This window comes from Chinchilla lanigera, unplaced genomic scaffold, assembly GCF_000276665.1.
Source record: "Chinchilla lanigera isolate Chin_1 unplaced genomic scaffold, ChiLan1.0 scaffold00095, whole genome shotgun sequence".
In the NCBI taxonomy this organism is placed as follows: domain Eukaryota; kingdom Metazoa; phylum Chordata; class Mammalia; order Rodentia; family Chinchillidae; genus Chinchilla; species Chinchilla lanigera.
In genome coordinates this window covers 3,169,115-3,189,345 of record NW_004955496.1, presented here as the reverse complement: position 1 = coordinate 3,189,345, position 20,231 = coordinate 3,169,115, and the positions used below count along the sequence as shown (strand labels likewise).

The 20,231-nt window shown below is 32.9% G+C and overlaps 1 protein-coding gene across 4 annotated transcripts in view; it reads right to left on the bottom strand.

The window, feature by feature from the left end:
• The window catches only part of Tbck (TBC1 domain containing kinase), a 180,029-nt gene that overhangs the window by 98,796 nt on the left and 61,002 nt on the right, over positions 1–20,231 (bottom strand). For all 4 annotated transcript variants that reach the window (XM_013505410.1, XM_005406218.2, XM_005406217.2 and 1 more), the window contains 13 exons: positions 19,816–19,877; positions 19,189–19,250; positions 17,816–17,964; positions 16,239–16,377; positions 14,659–14,758; positions 12,651–12,700; positions 12,346–12,475; positions 10,635–10,733; positions 7,976–8,038; positions 7,533–7,659; positions 5,923–5,973; positions 4,612–4,695; positions 1,219–1,304 (listed from right to left, as the gene is read on the bottom strand). In XM_013505410.1, the coding sequence (XP_013360864.1) occupies positions 1,219–1,304; positions 4,612–4,695; positions 5,923–5,973; positions 7,533–7,659; positions 7,976–8,038; positions 10,635–10,733; positions 12,346–12,475; positions 12,651–12,700; positions 14,659–14,758; positions 16,239–16,377; positions 17,816–17,964; positions 19,189–19,250; positions 19,816–19,877 (1,202 nt within the window). The remainder of the gene's footprint in view (positions 1–1,218; positions 1,305–4,611; positions 4,696–5,922; positions 5,974–7,532; positions 7,660–7,975; positions 8,039–10,634; positions 10,734–12,345; positions 12,476–12,650; positions 12,701–14,658; positions 14,759–16,238; positions 16,378–17,815; positions 17,965–19,188; positions 19,251–19,815; positions 19,878–20,231) is intronic.

Genomic DNA, 20,231 nt, shown 5'->3' with positions numbered 1-20,231 from the left:
AGCTTTAGCAGTGTTTGGTGTTCAGAGTTCTGTGACCCACAGCAAATGGAAAGGAGCCAGAAATTGCAATCTCTCCTGCAATGAAAGCCTGCATTTCAGTGATGGGAGATTAATGAGGGCCGACTTTGATAGGATTAGTTCTCAAGTAGGTGTAGTTTAGGCTCTCATCAAAGTACCCACTCTTCCTTTTGATGAATCCTAGCCTGTGTTCTTGCTAGAGGCACAGTTTCCTCAACAATTATTTTAAAGGTAGAAAATTAAACAAATTCAAGGGAAAAAAAAAAAAGAATGCTGTACATATAAACTAATGAAATGTAACTAAAAAGATGTAACTCATGGAAACATGTTAGAAAAATTCTCCATTTCATCACACCCCTTCTGCCAATACTCACTGTCAGAGATTGCTCTACATTAAAAACATCAAGTCTGTCTATAAAATTAGATATTAAAATGGCCTTACCAGTTTTTATATTATCAACAGATTTGAGGAACAACTCACTGAAGCAAAAACTTTTTAAAAATTGCTAGTTAATATTTTTGTACTCAAAAAATTTTAGTTTTTGCATTAAAAAATTAAAAGAATAAAATATAACACATAAAAGATTCCCTTAAATCTATATCAACTTCAGTCTTCTCCCCACATATGTAACCCCTGTAATTAGTTTACTTTTTCATTTTTATTTTTAATGGATAAATAATAACTGTATATACTTCTGGCATACAATTTGATAATCTGATATGTGTTTCTCCCATAAGCTTTCAAAAGAGGCTTAACTCCATGTTGCAAACTGCAACTGAGTTAACACGTAAGTCACACCCAGGCAAGCTTTTTTGAGTCAACTCTGATTTTGAGCCTGACATAAAGAAGCCATGAAGTCAGTCAAAATCTGGCAAAGCTTCATGGTAACACAGCAGGCAAAACCCAGGTAAAGCTACACAGGATTCACCTAAGAATACATTTTCTATTTCTTGAGATGTGAATATAATAAAACTCAAGTGAAAGCCCAGTACAGAGAGTATTTTAATATGACAATTTTACTAATGAATTTTTCAGAACAATCTGACAGGATTGAGTACGTTAAGAAAAATAAGATCCTTTCCCACTTAAAGCAAGAATATGAAAGGTAACCATACAAGCACGAGCTACAACTAGCAGTGATAGCTTGTTCAGACATAGATTTCTGTTTCCTTCTGCTCTGCGGTGCATGGACTACTTACATCTGGAATGAAGCCGATCTCGTTGAGGTGATTGCTCAGCTCAGGGTCGTGGAACGCAATCATCTGGGAGAATACAGTCAGATACTCTGCATGACAACAAAGATTCAGACATTCATCGTTCTGGCAAATTAACTCCAAGACATTAAATACAAATAAATTTTAATTTATACTCTGAATCTGATTTAATTTCTCAGATATAATTTTCTTAATGAAGAAAATAAGCCTTAATAAATACTTTTCTTTTTTTATTACTTTAATTACTTACTCTTATTGTTAAACAAATACACCAAGAAACTATCCTATAACTTATTTTCTGTCTTCAGAGCTATCAGTTTACTTCTTGAGTCACAAATTATATAAATCATGATGAATGTTTTCTTATTAAATTCTGCAAATATATTTTCTCTCATAATATTAAATCCATTTCACCTTTATTGAATGTTCAGAAAGTATAACAAATCCTTAAATAAGAAGCAACGTTGATAAGCAGTCCCAAATAGAATACTTATGCTTCAAATTTATTTATATTACAGATTTAGGCATCTGTTCCAGTTTTAATTTATTTTCATCTATGACTCTACATTTGACTTATTTAACAGTGAGAATTAACATCACATTAATCAGGAAGTAGGCATATAGCAGAAAATTAAAAATACCTTGTGTTGATTCCAACCCAATCCTAATTCATAGGGTTCAACCGGAATGTGAGCCATAAATTCTCATTTTCTCCAGTCTTTCAATAACTTATTGGCTGGGAGTGGTGGCACATGCCTGTAATCCCAGCACTTGGGAGGCTGAGGCAGGAAGATTGCTGTGAGTTCAAAGCCCGCGTGGGCTACAAAGTGAGTTCAAGGCCAGCCTGAACTGCATAGTGAAACCTTAGGCCAAAAACAAACAAACAAAAAAAGGAACCCCCAGCCCAAACCAAAAAAACTTATTATGGTTTACCAATTTATTGGGTAGGAACTAATCTAACCAAGATAGTGATAACAATCTACTTTAGTACAAATAACCATTGTACTTTGACTCATTAAAAAACCAAAAATACATATTTTAATGTTTCTTGTGCAATTGAAAACAACTCAATGAAAGTTTGCACTTAATAATCTCAACTTTCCTTCAAAAATTAGTACCTATGCTTAAGCTAACTATTTGATGAAAATAACCTGTAAAATTTTTTTTTGTTTTTTGGTTTTTACAGACAAAGTTGCACTATATAATTTTGGCTGGTGTTCAATTCATTATGTAGCACAAACTGGCCTTAAACTCATGGGGAACCTCCTGCCTCAGCCTCCTGAGGGTTAGAATTACAGCTGTGAACCCCCACACCTGGCATAAGTTTATTATTTTTACTATTGCAAGAAAAAGTACTAAACTTTTATAATCCATCACTATAAGGAGGCTTATCTTATTTTGGGGGTGGAAGTGTTGAAGTTTTTAGAAATATTTTTATTTTATCATTATTTATTAATACATGTTTGTGATTCATAATGAATATATTCATCATAGGATGTTGGTAAATATATATCATCTATTTTTCTCAACTAAAATTTTGTTTCACATTCATTTTTACAGTTGTCTATTAGCAATATGATATACCTTACAGAGAAGAACATCAGGCCAAAAGGAAAGGAGAAAGAGGCCTGTCTTCTATCCAACAATAAAGGCGAGTCGCCTTCCTGACCTGCGTGAATCCTGCTCATGATGGATAAAGAATGGGCACTCAATTAAGACCTCTTCCTGGCTTGTAGTTCATTCTGCTGCATCAGGATTCACTCTCTCTGCCCATTGTCTCACCCTTCCCTCTCTTAGACTCTATGAGCTCTAAGAGCTACAAATCAAAGTGAAGATCAGCATATGTATGAGGGCTCTGGGGAACTTGTGGGTTTAAGTTTTTTCTCTCCTTCCAATTAGTGATGGTATGTTTACAGCCACTTTACACAGAAGCCAAAGGTTTGTAACATCAGCCATCACAGGCATCCAACTATACACTGATAAGCACATAATTACTAACTTCTAACTTCTAAGTTAGAAATTCATGCCTCAAGTAATTCTCCACAGCTATGATCCCATTTATTAAGAATCATTCTTACTTCAACCTGATAAAATTAATTACTATGTGGATTTACATGGTTAATTAATGACCTACTAAAGAAACCTAATTCATTATGAAAACATTTTCCATATGTCCTGCCAATCACTGATAGCTGGCTTCATATGTTATAGCTGCATGTTCACACAGAGAGACACATTCTGCATGTTGTTGTGGATTATGTTACTTCATACATGTAAATACGATTTATAAAGTGAGATAAGTTACAGGTGGACAGCACAGGCTTTCACATGAGATAGAATATGGCTTCTTTCTGAATTGGGGGATATGACAGAAACTTCCTTCCTATAAATCACATTCCTCCTTAATTATAAAGTACCAAAGCAAAAAGTTGACTCAAAGGACGTACCTGATAACTGTTGTAAAAATAACAATGGGAGACTATAGGAAGAGTTTTTGCATTCTGTTTCAAAAGAAATACAAACCTATAAGAAAATTCCCTGTCCTTAACACATTTAGAATCTTATTGAAGAGATAAAAAAATAGCATGTAATGCGATCATAATAATACTAGCAAAAACTAGTAATAATAGGAACATAAACATTAAGAAACAATAGTACTTACTGAATGTTCCTATGTACCCAGAATTTAAGTTATTTACTACACTTAATCTTTATAATCTTTAAAAATTTTAGATATAAGGAAAATGACACCAATTGAACTCAAGTTTTTGTCCAATACTATACAGTAAGTAGGAAAGCTTAAATCTGAAGCTTTTTTAAAGTTCAAAAATGTATATTATTAACTTCTGTTATATTACTTCCAAAATGGAGTCTAGAATATTGTATTAGAAGTTTAAATGCAGCTGAAGTCATCCTGAATGAATTCACAAATATGTTATGCTGTAAAGAGAAGGAATGATTAAGGAAGTAAGAGGAGGGGTGCATTCTAAGTGTTTAAGCTTTGGGAATGAGATGAATGAGGAGTGTTTTTGATATGCAATTAACATTTAAACTTTTTACTACTTCACTATGGCTTACCCCATGGTAAAGCTCTCTGTGGGCAATTTTAATTGCGAGAGACAAACAGCAGCTTCTTATTTTCTAAAATTTCCATGATTACATTTGAGTTAAATTGCCAGAAATTAAACAGTTATTAGGAAAACAACATATTTCTTGGTGGACTGTGGAGAAGACTAAATTTTCTCAACTCTCTTCGTGAGTTTTAGGGATGAACCACTAGCATATTTCATTTGGTCAAAATCATAATTTAACTGACTATTGGTTATTTTTGACTTAAGTATTTTCCCTGTAAAATGACAAGAAAAGATATATACTTACCTTGTATTACATGTGAGTTGTCTTTCAAGAAGAAGTTATACAGGTATTTGGGAATAAAAGCAGACATACATGCATAAGCCAGGGCTAAAGAAGAATAAGACAAGTAAAAAATTGTTTAATAGCAGAAATGACTGGCTTTCATTCATTCATTCAGCACACATTCATTGAGTCTATTATTAAGAAGTAGTTATGGTAATAAGTGTTGAGAACATAAAGGCCAAAAAAAAAAAAAAAAAACAACAAACCAACCAGAAAACCTCTTTAAAGCAGAAAATATTTTGGACAACAAAAGATAACGATCGTAGTAATTTCTATTTCAAATTACTGTGGCAATCATTATCCCAAAATAATGAAAACCTTTGTTACTTGAATTTTTAAAAATTTCTAAACATGATCATTATTAATGAGCTATAAAATCTCATAATCTTAATTACTGCTGATGCAAATAAGAGTCTCAGAACTCTGAATTTAGGAATAGTTATAACCTGTACTTTCAAATATGGGTCTCTTGCTATTCTTGGGTCAATATAAATACTATTTGGCTTTGTCTAAATACAACAAAAGCCAATTTTATACTAATGAGTATAACAATGAATAGTACATTTTAAAAATAATTCAAACAATAAAGCGTCAGTTCTTTGAGATTATGCCATCTCTACTTAATGTTATAAAAGTAACGTGATACTATTAAAGATTTGGAAACTCAATCAATAGAATTTAACAAATACGTATTAAATTTCACTATAAAAAGAGTGTAATAGAGGCACAAAACCCAAAAACCTATCATTAACAAAAAAGTTGTCAAACGAGGGTTGTAACATTAATATATATGTAACCAGAACATACAACAGACACAAGATAGGTTTCCTTAAATACAAAGTGTTTATATACATTCAGAAAAGAGAATAAGAAGTCTTTATCGAAGAGGTATGTTTGAAATGGCAAGGTTTGGCGATGCAAGATTTGGAAGAAATGCAGTCAACATTGATTTCTTTGCAAATTATTTATAAAATACAGTATACTAAAACTATAAGAAAGTCAGAATCCTCTCTCAGGTTTCATAAAAATGGCCAGGAAAGTAGGTAAATGAATTTAGACTACTCAGTGTAACTCCCACCAAATCTCTAATTATACCCTTGTCATGACGGGCACTCTCTAGGAACAAACTAAATCTTTCCTATCCTTGAAAATGAATCTAACAAACTATCTTATAAAATTTTACAGCATCTGTAAGGTAAAGTGTAAAAACCTTAAACTTAAATATTTTAGAATAAAAGGCACAAAAATTCTTTAAATGATAAAGAGGCTTACCTTCATTATTGAAATTTAGGTACAGGAATGGAGCACAAAGTGAGTCAAGACCTGATGCAGAGAAGTTGGGACAAAGGAATCAAAAAAATGCAACCCAGCAGGACTGTGGATATATAGCTACTCAATTCTCTACACTGCCTCCAGGGAGAGAGGCCTTACAAGTGTTAGCCACCAAGACACGCTTGTTTTCATGAATTACTGTGAGGAATAAATAATAGTGTCTGAACATAGTTTCTTTCTTTTTTTTGGTACTGGGAATTGAACTCAGGACCTTGCGCTTGCCAGGCAGGCACTTACACCACTGAGCTATACCCTCAGCCCAGAACTTAGTTTATGTCCAAAACAAATCAGGTGTTATTGCCAATATTTATATAAGGTAAGGAGCAATACAGCAGTAAAAAAATATAAAAATGTTAGAAGACTTGAAACACGGTTCCATCTGACCCTAAATGTGGCATTTCCTTAACATCTTCAGGCATGTTTTCTTTTTAGGAGAAGGAGATGTGCCGTATATATTCTTTCCCTTTTAGATTATGAAGAAAATCCTTTAAAAATTGTGAAGTAAAATGCAAAAATTGATCTATTTTAATGATAATAATGATGTTCATATGTTGTTGTATCAAAAGGATGCACTTAAATCTACCAACAATGTCTGAGGACACAGAACACCTGAGGAATGTATGAAGGTAGGAAACATAACACCTCCATTTTATTAAGTATGGCCATTAAGAAATAGAAAATTTAAATATAACACCAACTGCTTAGAGCACAACACTCTTTTTTTTTTTTGGTACCAGGAATTGAACTCAGGACCTTGCACTTGCCAGGCAGGTGCTGTGCTGTGCAGCTATCTGCCCAGCCAGAACAGAACATTCTCAAAAAGAAGGCCGAATGGAATGGACTTCTCATTCATGAACTTTTTGATGGCCATAAAACTAATAACGATATTTGGGCTGAGGATGTAGCTTCATGGTAGAGCACATTCATTGTATGCATGTGTTGATGGTCAGCAATCTCTACAAAAGACTGCAAAGCTAAAATATCAAGGATCAGAAGCATTAATATACTAGAGGGTAAAAGGAGACAATAAGATGTGTATGTACATGTACCAACTTCACCATGAATGTACTGCAAATGTGGTAAAAAAAATATTTAAAAAGACAACAAACAAAATGAGCCCTTTAGGGTGATCTCCTTTGCTTAATTTCTAATAAACTATGAGAAGCATAAGTGAGGAATCACTAAATAGTAAAAATCTCAAATTGCACCAAATTATTTATGCATAAACTTATTTTGCTGTGTGCATAAACTTAAAAATGTGCCCACAAACTTTATAAAAAGTACCAAATATCCTGCTTTCCTAGTCATGTGAATGAAAGTTATTTAATTTCAACTATCACATATTTAAATGCTATCTGCTAGGGATTTAGACAAAGATTTTAAAAAAGAGTTCTCATAAACCTTTCAAAAAGTAATCAGAGCTTTAATATTTACTTTGCTCAAAACAAAGGATAGTTGATAGTTTTAGAAACTGCCAGTCACATAGTAAATTCCTAATACTAATCCAAGAAAATTCCTTGTATTTATTCTTAATAACAAAAAAAAGTTACCTTGCCAATACACAAGATCAGGATGAGATACCACCCAAGCCTTCAATACACGCCGAAACTTTGCATGGCCTTCAGGTGATGATAAAAGTTCATCGTATTGATGACAACGAGGGATATCCACTTCAATCTGTGAAATCACAAAGTAGTAACACATAACTGGGACAAAATGATCCCTAATAAATCCTGAAACCACATTCCACTTCAAAGTGTCCCTCCATGACCCTAGTATCTAAAGTTTCTGTATGTTTTATTCATCTTCTGGAACACCAAATAAGTTATATGCATAATTAAACAGGGCAAACAGACATTTTTTTGAAAAGGTACGTATCAACACAATTTACTAATACATAATTAATATAATGCATTAACATAGTGTTCAAAAATATGTTCTAATTTGGTGTAAATAAAAGGCAAACTATGGCAGGTGCTTAAGACAATCTTACTTGTCTATCTGTAGGAATTGGAGTGTCTTTATCAATTGCATCATACTTAGCATGAATAGCACCCTGCAAAAAATAAAAGAAAATATGTCAATTCATTATATGTTCAATAAAAATATGTTTAATAAAACTAATAATACCTGCTGAGTAACCCCTGTCCTAAATATGTGAGAACAGACATATTTCAGGTTTTAGAGTTTCTCTGATTTTGGAATAGAGTACTATATCTGTAAATTTACTGGTTGAGTATCTCTAATGTGAAAACCTAAAATCCAAAAGGCTCCAAAATCAAAAGCATTAAATGTGTGATGTTGGCACTCAACCATTATCAGATTTGGGACCATTTCAGATTTTTGGATTAGCAATGCTCAATAGTAAAAATCAATTTCTTATATATCTCTATTTTTGAAAACCTACTCAATTAAAAATAGGTACATTCAAGCTCAAATTATACCTCAACTGAAGAGAAATTGTCTACCTTTTAACAATGTGTGATAAAGGTCTATGATAAGTGATAGTTTACCATGTTGGTGAACCTTGTATTATCCACACCAAAAAGTAAATGTCTTGGATGAGTCACTTATCTAGTGAATGTAATACAATGTAATTTTGTTATCTGTTCATTGTTAACTTATAAATAATAAATCTCAAATAAATTTTTTTTGGGGGAGGATAATCTTACAAGAAAATTTTCTATTAAAGTTCAAAATAAAACAAAAAAATAAAAATTTTTCTTTTTGGTACTGGGAATTGAACTCAGGACTTTGCGCTTGCCAGGCAGGCGCTTGTGCCGCTGAGCTACATCCCTGGCAAAAAAAAAAAATTGTTGAAGGAGTAATGGTTCACTATCAGGAAACAGAAGTTTGGATGGAGTGTTCTATAATTATCAGATAATTACAGAACAATTTGAAACTGAGAGGGTCAGTTATATTTTTTGGTTACACTGTTACAAAGAAATATTTGAATAAACCACTTCAGATTGTGGTCATGTTCTATATTTCCAAGCAGGAAAACACTCTTATTTTTCCAGCTTACCATTAAGATAGAGAAAGACCCAGGAATATGGTGACATTATTTGCTCTATCAACTTCTTTGGGAAATCTAAAAAGTGAGGTTTGGACAGCTTGACAGAAGTATGCTTGAACTTGAGTACTAATCATTATCATATGGTATGAAACAGCAGATATTCTTGCTATTTTCTTTTTTTTTTTTTTTTTGGTTTTTCTCCGGTACCGGGAACTGAACTCACGACCTTGCGCTTGCATTCTTGCTATTTTCAAAGGTATTTCTAGACTTGCATCAAGAGAACCAGGAATTAAGAAAGAAAATTCTTCTAAAAGAGGAAATGGATTAAAAATGGTTGGAGGAACTAAAAGAGTAGAAGATATCTAGAAAAGAATACAGGAAGACAGGATGCAAAGAAACTACGGGGTAATGTCAGAATCTGGCAAGGATCTGGTGCATTATCATGATTTCTAGCACCAGAGTTCTTGTATGATAAGCTGCCCTAATAATTTTGTGACAACTCTCTTTTCCTCATGACCATGGATAAAATGTTGAAGAAGACAAAACAGCTATGTCTCTCAGCAGCATGAGCCAGGTGAAGTCAATGTGCCAAAAGACACAAAATCATGTTAATAATTTTGAAGCACAGATTGGATTGAAAGAGTTCTCTGACGCTGGAATTGCTTATAAATAAGTCACACTCAAAAAAGAGCATCATCTGTATGCAAAACTTCCTATCTGTATAATCTGATTTTAAATTTAATGATTAAGATATTTTCTGTGAACACCACTAAAATATGAAACAGCACAAATCTAACAAGTGTTTAGTTACATTTTCTGTTTTATTCCTTGCATTTATTTCTTCCATTCAAATTCACAAACTTTCTCATGCTTGTATTTTACTATATAATTTTCTAATGAAAAATATACAGAAATATACAGAAAGCCCTATCCTTTTTATCTTCTTTTTTAAAAAATCACAAATAGAGTAAATGTTTAAATTTTAAAAAATTGATTACTGCAAAAGCCACACTACCATTAATCCCCATCATGCCACTCCCCTCTCCCTCACTTCAAGCACACTTATGCCACCTTCTGAAGCAGTTCTGGAGTCCTCTTTTGTGAGTGTGGTTAGTTGCACTGTCATGGCTGCCTCAGTGTCCTGAATCCATTCTAAACATTTATCTTTCATGTTTGCTTTGATTTGGGAGAAGAGCCACAAATCACAAGGTGCCAAATATGATGAATAGAGTAGATAAGGAAACACCATAATTTTTTGACATAATTACAGCAAATGTTTGATTAGTGATTGGTGATTGAAATATATGGTGAACCATTATGTTCAAATAAAAACTTTATTACAGGGGCTAGGGATTTAGCTCAGTGGCACAGCATCTGCCTGGCAAGCACAAGGTCGCGAGTTTGATTCCTGGTACCGGAAAACAAAAAACAAAAAAAAACAAAGAAAAACAACCAAAAAACTTTATTACAGTAAAAGACACAGTACCATTAATTTCACTTTCAATATACTTACTCTATGGTACTTGGCAATGTAATAAATTTTTACTGTAATAAATTTTAAAAAGAAATTTAAATATTCACTACCTTGTTGATCACTCCTTATATTAATCAATATCTACCCTCTTTTCCTTCTTACCTCAACTCCCAGAAGAGCAGCCCAGGTTAAACCTCTCATAAGAGGTGGAATGTCAACTCTTGCTTCTTTCCAAATTTGATTTTTTTTATATGGATAAGCCTATGATATTAAAAAAAGAATGAAAATATTTCAAAACATTTAATTATAGCAAGTATTGTGCCAACTGTAATGCAATAAAACTAATCAGTAAATTAGTTTTTTGAGCCATCCTTAAATCCCTAACATGAATCCCACTAGATAATGGAGAAACTTGTTAATTTGCTGTTGGACTTGGTGTGCCTATATTTTACAAAACCTTCAGAAATTATTCAGATACATAGAAATTAAACAACATACTTCTCAAGAACCAATGAACAAAGAAATTGAAGAAATTTAAACATTTTTGAAATGCATATTAATGGAAACAACATACGAAGACCCATGAATATAGTAAAAGCAATACTAAGAGAAATTTACTGCAATCTATGAGTACAACAAACAAACAGAAACAGGTCAGACAATCTATTATCATACTTCGAGAAACTAGATAAATAAGAAGTAACTAAATCCAAAACTAGAATAACAAAGATCAAAACAGTAATGAAATAGAGATTAAAACAAAAATATGAAAGATTAATGAAATCAAAAGTTAGTTTTTAAATAAAATTGATAAACCCTTCACTACACTAAGAAAAAAGAGAAAGGACTCAAAATCACAAAGGAAAATGTAGACATAATAGCTGAAACCACAGAAATACAAAATACCAGTATTATGGAACACATACTCCAAAAAATTTGATAACCTACAAGAAATGAAAACATTCCTGGATATATACCCTTTCCAAGACTGCATCATGAAACAACAGAAAATGTCAACAGACCAAGAACAAGTTAACAAGATTGAATCAATAATGAAAAAGTTCCCCATCAATGTTAAAAGTTCAAGATCAGATGACTGAATTCTATCAAACATTTAAGGAACTAAATACCAACACTTTCCATTTTCTATGAATGGATACCAAAACTCAAATTATTCTAAAGAAACTGAAGAGAAAGAAATCTTACAAATTTTATAGACATCATTACCCTGAGACCAAAACCAGACAAGGCTATAACAAAAAAAAATAAGTCTACACATCTATATACCTGAAATGAAATGCAAAAATGCAAAGATGCAAAAATCTTCAGTAAAATATAGGCACACCAAGTCCAACAGCAAATTAACAAGTTTCTCCATTATCTAGTGGGATTCATGTTAGGGATTTAAGGATGGCTCAAAATACAGAAATAAATACATGAGATGCAGCATATAAAAAGAACAAAGGACAAAAATCACATGATCATCTCAATATATGCAGGAAACACATGTGACATTCCTTTATGACTCAAGTTCTAAGTAAATGAGGTATAAAGGAATGTACTACAACACAGTATTTCCTGCCTAACTGTATTTATATCATGTACTTCATCCATTTTTCTGATTCAATATTGGTACTTTTTTCCTACTAGTTTTTAAGTCTATTTTTTAAAAAATGTTCATCTTTTTTCTAATATATTCTCACATCTTGCTTTTTACTTTTTAATTTACTTACTATGAATTTGTACCAATTTTATAACAAAAGAAAATTAATCTGAAAAGATAGATTAACAAGAACTAGTCTTCTCATGACATCAAGTCCCTAAGAATGCACAGGATAAAATTCTTGTTAGCCCTGGGCTTTCAGATCCCCACCTTGAGCAGCCTGTCAAAGAGAACGATTCTGTTGAGCTGATACTCGGTGTCCCTCTCTCTGATGATCAAAGGGAGTGTGGCAGCTGCAGACAATTCGTTACTGCTGTTTGAGTGAGGTAAATTAGACTGGCTGTAAAGGAGAACAAAACCAACAATACTGACAAAAGGAACAAAATTCTAATGAACTAACACACCACTTTCAAATGTTCTATTTAGAAAGCACTCTGGAAAATGCACAAACTTCTTACCAATCTAATATAAACAGAAAAGAAAACTAAATGGAAAATGAGACTATATATACTCACTCATCTTCAAGTAATGGATAAAATGCTTCTCCACCAACATCCTTTAATCTCTGTGAATTTAAAGAGAAAATATTTATGTATGGTCATCTTAGGCAGCAACACAATTGTATCTAAAAGGAAAGTACTGTAAAAATTATAAATTTATAGATAAGACAAGTATAAAACAGAATCTAAAAACTACCTTTGATCTTGTATTAATTGTAATTTATATAGCAAAATCTATGACAAACTCTAAGCAATTTTAAAATATTCTAAGAAAGCAGAGAAAATGGAACCATACAAAATGATCGATTAAAACCAGAGAAAGCAGGAAAAAAAGTAAAAGGTAAAATGGCAGCAGCAACAGTAAAGGGCAATGGACAGAAAACAGTTTACAGTTGGTACACATCAATCTATATATTAGTCATCTCTTTAATATGCATGATCCAAATAAAGCAATTACAAGACTGAGGCTATCACTATGGATACAAAATAAGACCTAATTATGTGTGTCTATAACAAACTCACTTGAAACCTAAAGATATAGAAAGATTACAAATAAAGTAATGGAGAAAGATATACTATGCTAACAATAATCGAAAGAGAGCTGGAATAATTATATTAATTTTAAATAAGGTAGAGCTCTGACAAGGACAATTATGATACATATCAATTTACAAAACCTCATATAAGGGGAAGTAGACAATCTGAATAGGACTATTAAAGAAGTTGAATCAATAATGAATAATCTCCTAAAAGAAAGATTTCATGCTCAGAATGAGCTCATTGTTGAATAATACCAAACATTAACAGAAACTATAACGACTTCTTCCAGAAGACAGAAGCTGAGGAAATACTTCCTAACTCACCAAGGACAGCATCACCCTAATACCAAAGATGACAATAATAGTATAAGAAAGGAAAACTTCAGATCAATACCTTTCATGTGAACAGAGGCACAAATTCTCCACAAAGATATTAGCATTTGAGTCTATGTAGTGAATAAAGACAATTATACACTATATCTCCAAATGAATTTTATGTAAACAAGATTGGTATAACATTTAAAATCAAGTAACATAAACCATAAAATCCACAAGTTAAAGAGAAAAATCTTACAATCATATCAACACAAGCAGAAAATCAACACAACAGATTTTGTCAATTTGGATTGACAAAATCCAACACTCATTCTTGACAAAATTCATAACACATTAAAAATAGAAGGGAATTTTTTTATCCCAATAAAGAACATCTATAAAAACATCAAGTTAATATAATGATCAAAACTAGATGCATTTCCTCATCTGTTTTTAAAGGCGCTAAAACACATAACATTAAAAAGTGATTGAAAATAAAATAGAAAACCTGAATAGATTAATAACCATTAAATACACTGAAAGAGTGACTACAAATCCACAGAGGATAGGAAGGCGCCTGCAAAAGAGGGTTTTAGAAATAAGTGCTATGAAGCATTCAAGACATAGATATATGTAATCCTGTATATAAAGTTTTTCAGAAAGTAGAAGAAAGGCTATACTCTCGTATTCATGTTATGTGACTAATATAGCTTTGATACCAAATTAATGAGAAATCACTCATAAATACTGACAAAAATGAAAACCAGTAATATACAGAATAGGTAGGCAAACAGCTAAAAAAAAGAGAAATCTTACTGCACTAAGTAAGATTAGTATAACAGCAGAATTTCATTTTATAACAAGAGATTAACAAAATTATTTTTAAAATTTGATAATGGCAAGTATTATCACTTAAGTGGAGAAATAAGACCTTTTATCCAATGATGGTGAAAAGATAATTGGATAAAATCATTTATGTGAACAATCAGACACAAAAAAATTTGACATTGTACAGGTGTTATTTTCTTGCAAGTCCATTCTGATACATGTACTTTACAGAACATTGCACATTATTTTATGAAATTAGGGAGGAACACAAGTCTTCATGCATATTTTTAAAAGGCGAATTTTCAAAATTCGGAAGCCATTTGGCAAACTATTATTCTTACATTTCTCAGTTGGCATAATGACAATGTCACAGTGGTATCATCTAAAAGTGAGCTTCTATCTCGACCTTGTCCAAAGCTTTCACCATCTTCAAAAACAAAACTGAAAAAAAGTTTTTTTTAAATATTATATTGAGCCTATTTTCCTAAGTCATAATCCCTCTAAGATAAGTAAATTTTAAAGTAGGTAGTTAACTTAAAACAGTGTAACTGTTGGTTGAGATCTCTCCAAGTAAGTCCAATTTTTTGATCTCTTGGGTGTACATGAATAGAGTGTACATGTACAAAGCATTTCAGGAATGCAGGGTGTCACAACTCTTTGTTTATATAAGCTCAATGTGAAACTACTGACACTATTCAAGTATGTTTCTAAGAAGGTCAGGCCAGGTGAAAAGTGGTAAAGGGAAGAAACAGCACATGGCAATGTCTCAGGGGAAAAATACTGCATTGGATAACATAGGCAGAAACCTGACCAGAATTTCAAAGAATTACTTTTAAGAATGTATTTATTCTGCAGACAAGTATTTCTTGGAATTTCTACCCTCCTATTGTTGACTTTCTACTTGATACAGTGGATGATAGACAGTTGAAGTTATTATCTATCTAGAGGGAAGGAAAGTAGAAAACTAATAGTCTATCCAAATTTAAAATTTAACAAATGAAATTTAGACTATGAGGTTAAATATGAACTAGTAAATATCCTTGATTTGCAAAATATTTTCAAATATAGGCATTGTTTTTTAAAAATGTTCTCTCATACAAGCAAGATACAGGACCTTAAAGGAATCTTTTAATAATAGTTTAAACTAAAAAGAAAATTAACAACAAGAAAATGATGAATGGATGGCTTCCACAAATAACCATGATGATCAAATCTATCCTTCAATCTAAAATTGAAACATTAAAGCTTGGAAGAAGCTCCATAAGTTTGTAGAAGCTTCTACAATTACCTACAATGATAAAATCTGTCCTAAATCTAAAATTAAAACTTTACAGCTTGGAATAAGTTTCATAAGTTCACATTTATTTCATGAGTAAATTTAACTAGAAATGTTATAATAAAGACAACATTGGCCCTCAGGGATTGAGTCATTTAACTTCCAGTCTAATTATAACAGGTGTTTTGTACATTTTTCTCAACTGTGAGTATGCAGAGTGATGATCTCCAGTACATGCAGTTGGGCCATAGAGTTCATTTATAGCCATAAGTATATTTGGAAAAAGAACAGAGTTCTTCATAATAGGCCATCCTTGGCCAGATTATTACATTATCTCAAGTATTACCGTTTGGATTCATACATTTTTCACTAATACCAATTATAGCATGATGTTCTGTAATACTCTATCTCGAATAGGTCGCAAAGCAAGGTATTAAAAGATAATATTTATTTAAAAGTAATAAAAAATATTGATGGGAACTGTGTGATTAGAAACTAAGGCCAAGCTCACATATGTTGATTTTCAACTGCTTCCATAATCACTTCTTGGCATGTCTACCAAAAGAAAACAACACCAAACTGCTTTTTAGTGTTATTACCAGGTCCCCCCCGCCCCCCATTTCCAAGAGAAGTTTCTTTCCTTACTTGGGAAGGGTGCAGATAGGGGGTTTGGATCGAATGATTTCCTTATTAACAAGCTCTTTCTCCAAGTCACCACCAGCCAAACACCAAAGGTAATAAACTTCCTCAATGGATCTTTCTGCCAGGTAATCACTGTCTATATCTATTAGGCAAATTAAAAAAGAATCAGTAATCACAATTTCTGCATTTATTAGAATTCAACAGGCAGTAATGGCTGACATTCTGAAAAAAGTAAAAACCTAAAGAACACATGTCTGGTTACAATTGGGTGTGCGTGTAAGAAGCCTGGAAGTTGGCACTTCACCTAGCAAGTAAAAAGCTGAACACATCAAGACCTCTTCTTAAATCTGTGAATGGTAAGGATGTAGGGACAGCTACTGTCCCGAGGCTGTAGAGAAAAACACGAGAATATAGGAAGTCACAACTTGCTAGAGCAGAAAATACCTCGGGATCCAGTCAGGGAGGCTCAGTGTGTCCAAGATCTATAGTTAAAACTCCAGGGGACCAGTCACTGGAGGATGTGCACTCCTCTGAGAAGTTACCTCTAGAAGTTCGACCAGTTTTTCATAGTAAATACCAGAGGAAACTATCCTTGTGCTTCTGGCAGTGGCAGGAAGGAATGGAATCATTGCAAACACAGCACTCTGTTCTTAACTAGGTCTCCTCAGGAGAAGCTGTTGGTCAGAAACTAACTGACTGGGGAAGGACAGTTCCCAACTCCAACCGCTCCAGGTGTTTGTGGTAATTCATTACAGGAAAGGAAAAGCATCCTACAGTCATGTGACTATGGTTCTGTAGGGTAGGGAGTCTGTGTCTCCTGCTCTTAGGTAGACAGGATGGCCAGACTGAACCGGAGTTGGGCATCCTTTTCCATATCTAAGGATGGGCTGTGACCGGTACATTTGAATTCATTTTGTGTTATAATCAGCTGGGAGCCTTGGCTGCTTCTCTGAGAAGAGTTTCTTAGTGTTGCAGGCAGAATCAATAGGGCTTCAGCTGTTTCTGCGGTGCTGTGAGCCTGTGGACCTACTTCTAAAACAGGGATTATGTAAATGTCTGCCTTCCCATTTCACACAAATGTTAAGGATTCAATGTGTGGTATACAGTAGGAACTCAGTCAATATTTAATTATGTCAGTATTTCGTAAATACTTTCTGACGTGACTGTGTCATGGTAGCTTTTCAGTATGACAGTAACTTACTGGTGTCACTAACACACACATTCTGGCAGTGGCAGGAAGAAATGTGAAGGAATCTTCACATAAGAATGAAAATCTATTGTCTTTGACAGGTAGAATATAGTGGTATGGATATCCTATCAATAATATGCTTTTTAGACATCATCTATAATAAATTTTTATAGAACATTAGTAACTTAAATTTGGGGCCAATTTGAGACATAAATTTGAGGCAAGTTTTCTTTTGAGCACTTCTAGAATCATCTCTCAATTCTTAAGTAATTTTCCATCAGATTCCACTAATGTAAAAATATTGTTGATAAATTCAAAATTAGAACTAAGGGAAGAAAACATCCCAGGGAAAGAGGGCTAACATTATTGCTCATATTTTACTTATCATTACCTTTACACAACTGACTGATATCCTCAGGTAGAGTTAAATCAGCACATCTCAGAGAAGATGAAAACAGACTGGCAGGTTTGGTGAAAGGGGTGTATAAAGGTGACACTTCATTGAACACTTTGTCCTTCATTAATTCATCTGGGGTTGGCCTTGAGAAACAATTTAAAATACAGAGCATGAATAAAATTATACAGTATTTCTTAGAAAAATGACATACATTCAAGAGGATACTAAAAATTGTAAATATCTCATTAGCACTGAAAATAACACAGCACTCCTCCTCAATTTTTATAAATCTACTTACTAAAGCAAGAAAATCTAAATAAATTAAAAAGCAAAATAAGAGGTAGGTAATAGGAAATGGAGAGATGACAGATCTTTGGCCAATAGGAAGGGACCAAGAGATAGGTAGGGGGTGGAGGGGATAATTAAAAATTAAAATATGTTAAGTACATGTACCAACTTCCCATGTTGAATGTAATTATATATTATAAGTATGCACTAATAAAAATTGAAACAACAAAAGGAAATTCTGTAACTTTTACCATCTACATAGAGAAAGGAACAAGGGCAGAATAAAACGTTTGAGTATATCTTTATATAACAACCAGATTACTGTGAACACACAATTACTTTTCAATTTTGTTTTTCTTTCTGTACCTTATAAACAGAAATCATTCTACAAAATATTTTACATTTTTTACGTTCAGCCTGACTTGCACGTGCCTGCTTTTATTGAATGTCTTACGTAAGTATGCAATCAACAGTTTAAAAAATTTCCTTCCTATCCTTTTGGTTTAATGTGTTACATTCACTCAAAACTATGCTTTAATACCATTCCTTTGTCCCCAACATTTCTTGACAAAGTTATCCCCTTAAAGACAATTATACTACATTATTTCAAACATTATATACTTAAGAACTTTAGGAATACTTAACTAAAGAGTGACATAATCAAATAGAAGTCTTTAAGAAATTTTTTTATATTGCCATCAATCATTAGCTATCTCAACATGTGACCAAGCTCAGTGCTATCATACATAATGCCAACAAAGTTTTGTTCTCATTTCTCTGATACCATTGGGTCTAGAAATATCAATAGTCCACAGTTTAGCTGATTTTCTACTTGGAGGTTAAGAAATGAGCTACTAACTTATTTTGATATGTGTCAGTTTTCTGACTATGGTTTAACTATTATTATTTTTTATTTTATTAATAAAAGTTAAAGCATTAAATCACTGATTTAGGATACTGGTCTGAATTAAGCACTACTACATATGTAAGTATAATCCGTTAGTATTGTAACAAGGGAAAAATCAACTGCATATATGTAAAAGATGTCAGTGTAATCTCAAAGTTTTAATAATATCAACCTCTTAGATGGATGGAAGGTCAGGCACTTCTTCAAAAGATCTATCATATTTTCAGGAAGCTCCTGGTAAATAGAGAAAAAGTTATTATTTACATGATCTATTTTCTAAATATATATTACTCAAATATTTGTTTCTCTAGAAGATTTTAAAAAAAACATTATAGCATTTGGCTTTTATACAACTTCTATTATTTGTCACTGTATAAAAAGAAAGTTTCTAGAGAGAACTAAGCAGAGTTTAAATAGCTTGCTGCTGGATCCCGAGTGTGTAAATCAGTAACATATTGCTGTGGTTTGACCGAGACACCTCCAGGTTCAGGTGTGGAGACTGAACAGGCAGGGCTGGTGTTAAGAGGTGGAGGCTTGAGCAGTGGGATGGGATGGAGCCTTTAGTAAAGCAGCCTCCTCAGCACTCCCCCAGCTACTTCCATCCATCTGTGAGTAGTCTTCTACACCTCCGGACATGTAGCCATACCAATCAAAAGACCCTGAAAACACCTAGATCCTGGGTCTCCCAGCCTGTAAAGCCTCCAGAAAATACTGTAGTGTTTTGGTTCCCTAGGAATCACCCAGGCATGTTTGTTCAGTGAGAGGAGCATAGACAGAGTCAGGCAGGTTTATAACCAACCTTTATGATGTCCAGACAACCATGCTCTTCAGCCAGCACCGTTACAGGGTCATCCACACAGTCTATAAAACAGGCAGACAGAATAATCACAGCCATTAGATCTAGCAGACTACTGCATCAGCTTAATCTGATTAGAACAGCAGGGGACAACCTCAGTCAAAATTTATAGAACAACAATGCAGTTTGGGTATTTGGAATAGTGAAAACTACTTGTGATCTTATTTACTTTCCTTATACTTTTAAATAAAATAAAGAACCTCCAACACCAAATATTAATTAATCATATGTATTAAAAATAACATCTTGAAGGGAGGTAAAGACATTCAAAGGCTTTATTTTTTCAGATTTTAAAACTAATTTATATTTATTAATAATTTGGAGATTGTATACAAATTTTTCTGGGGATTTAAAGTTTA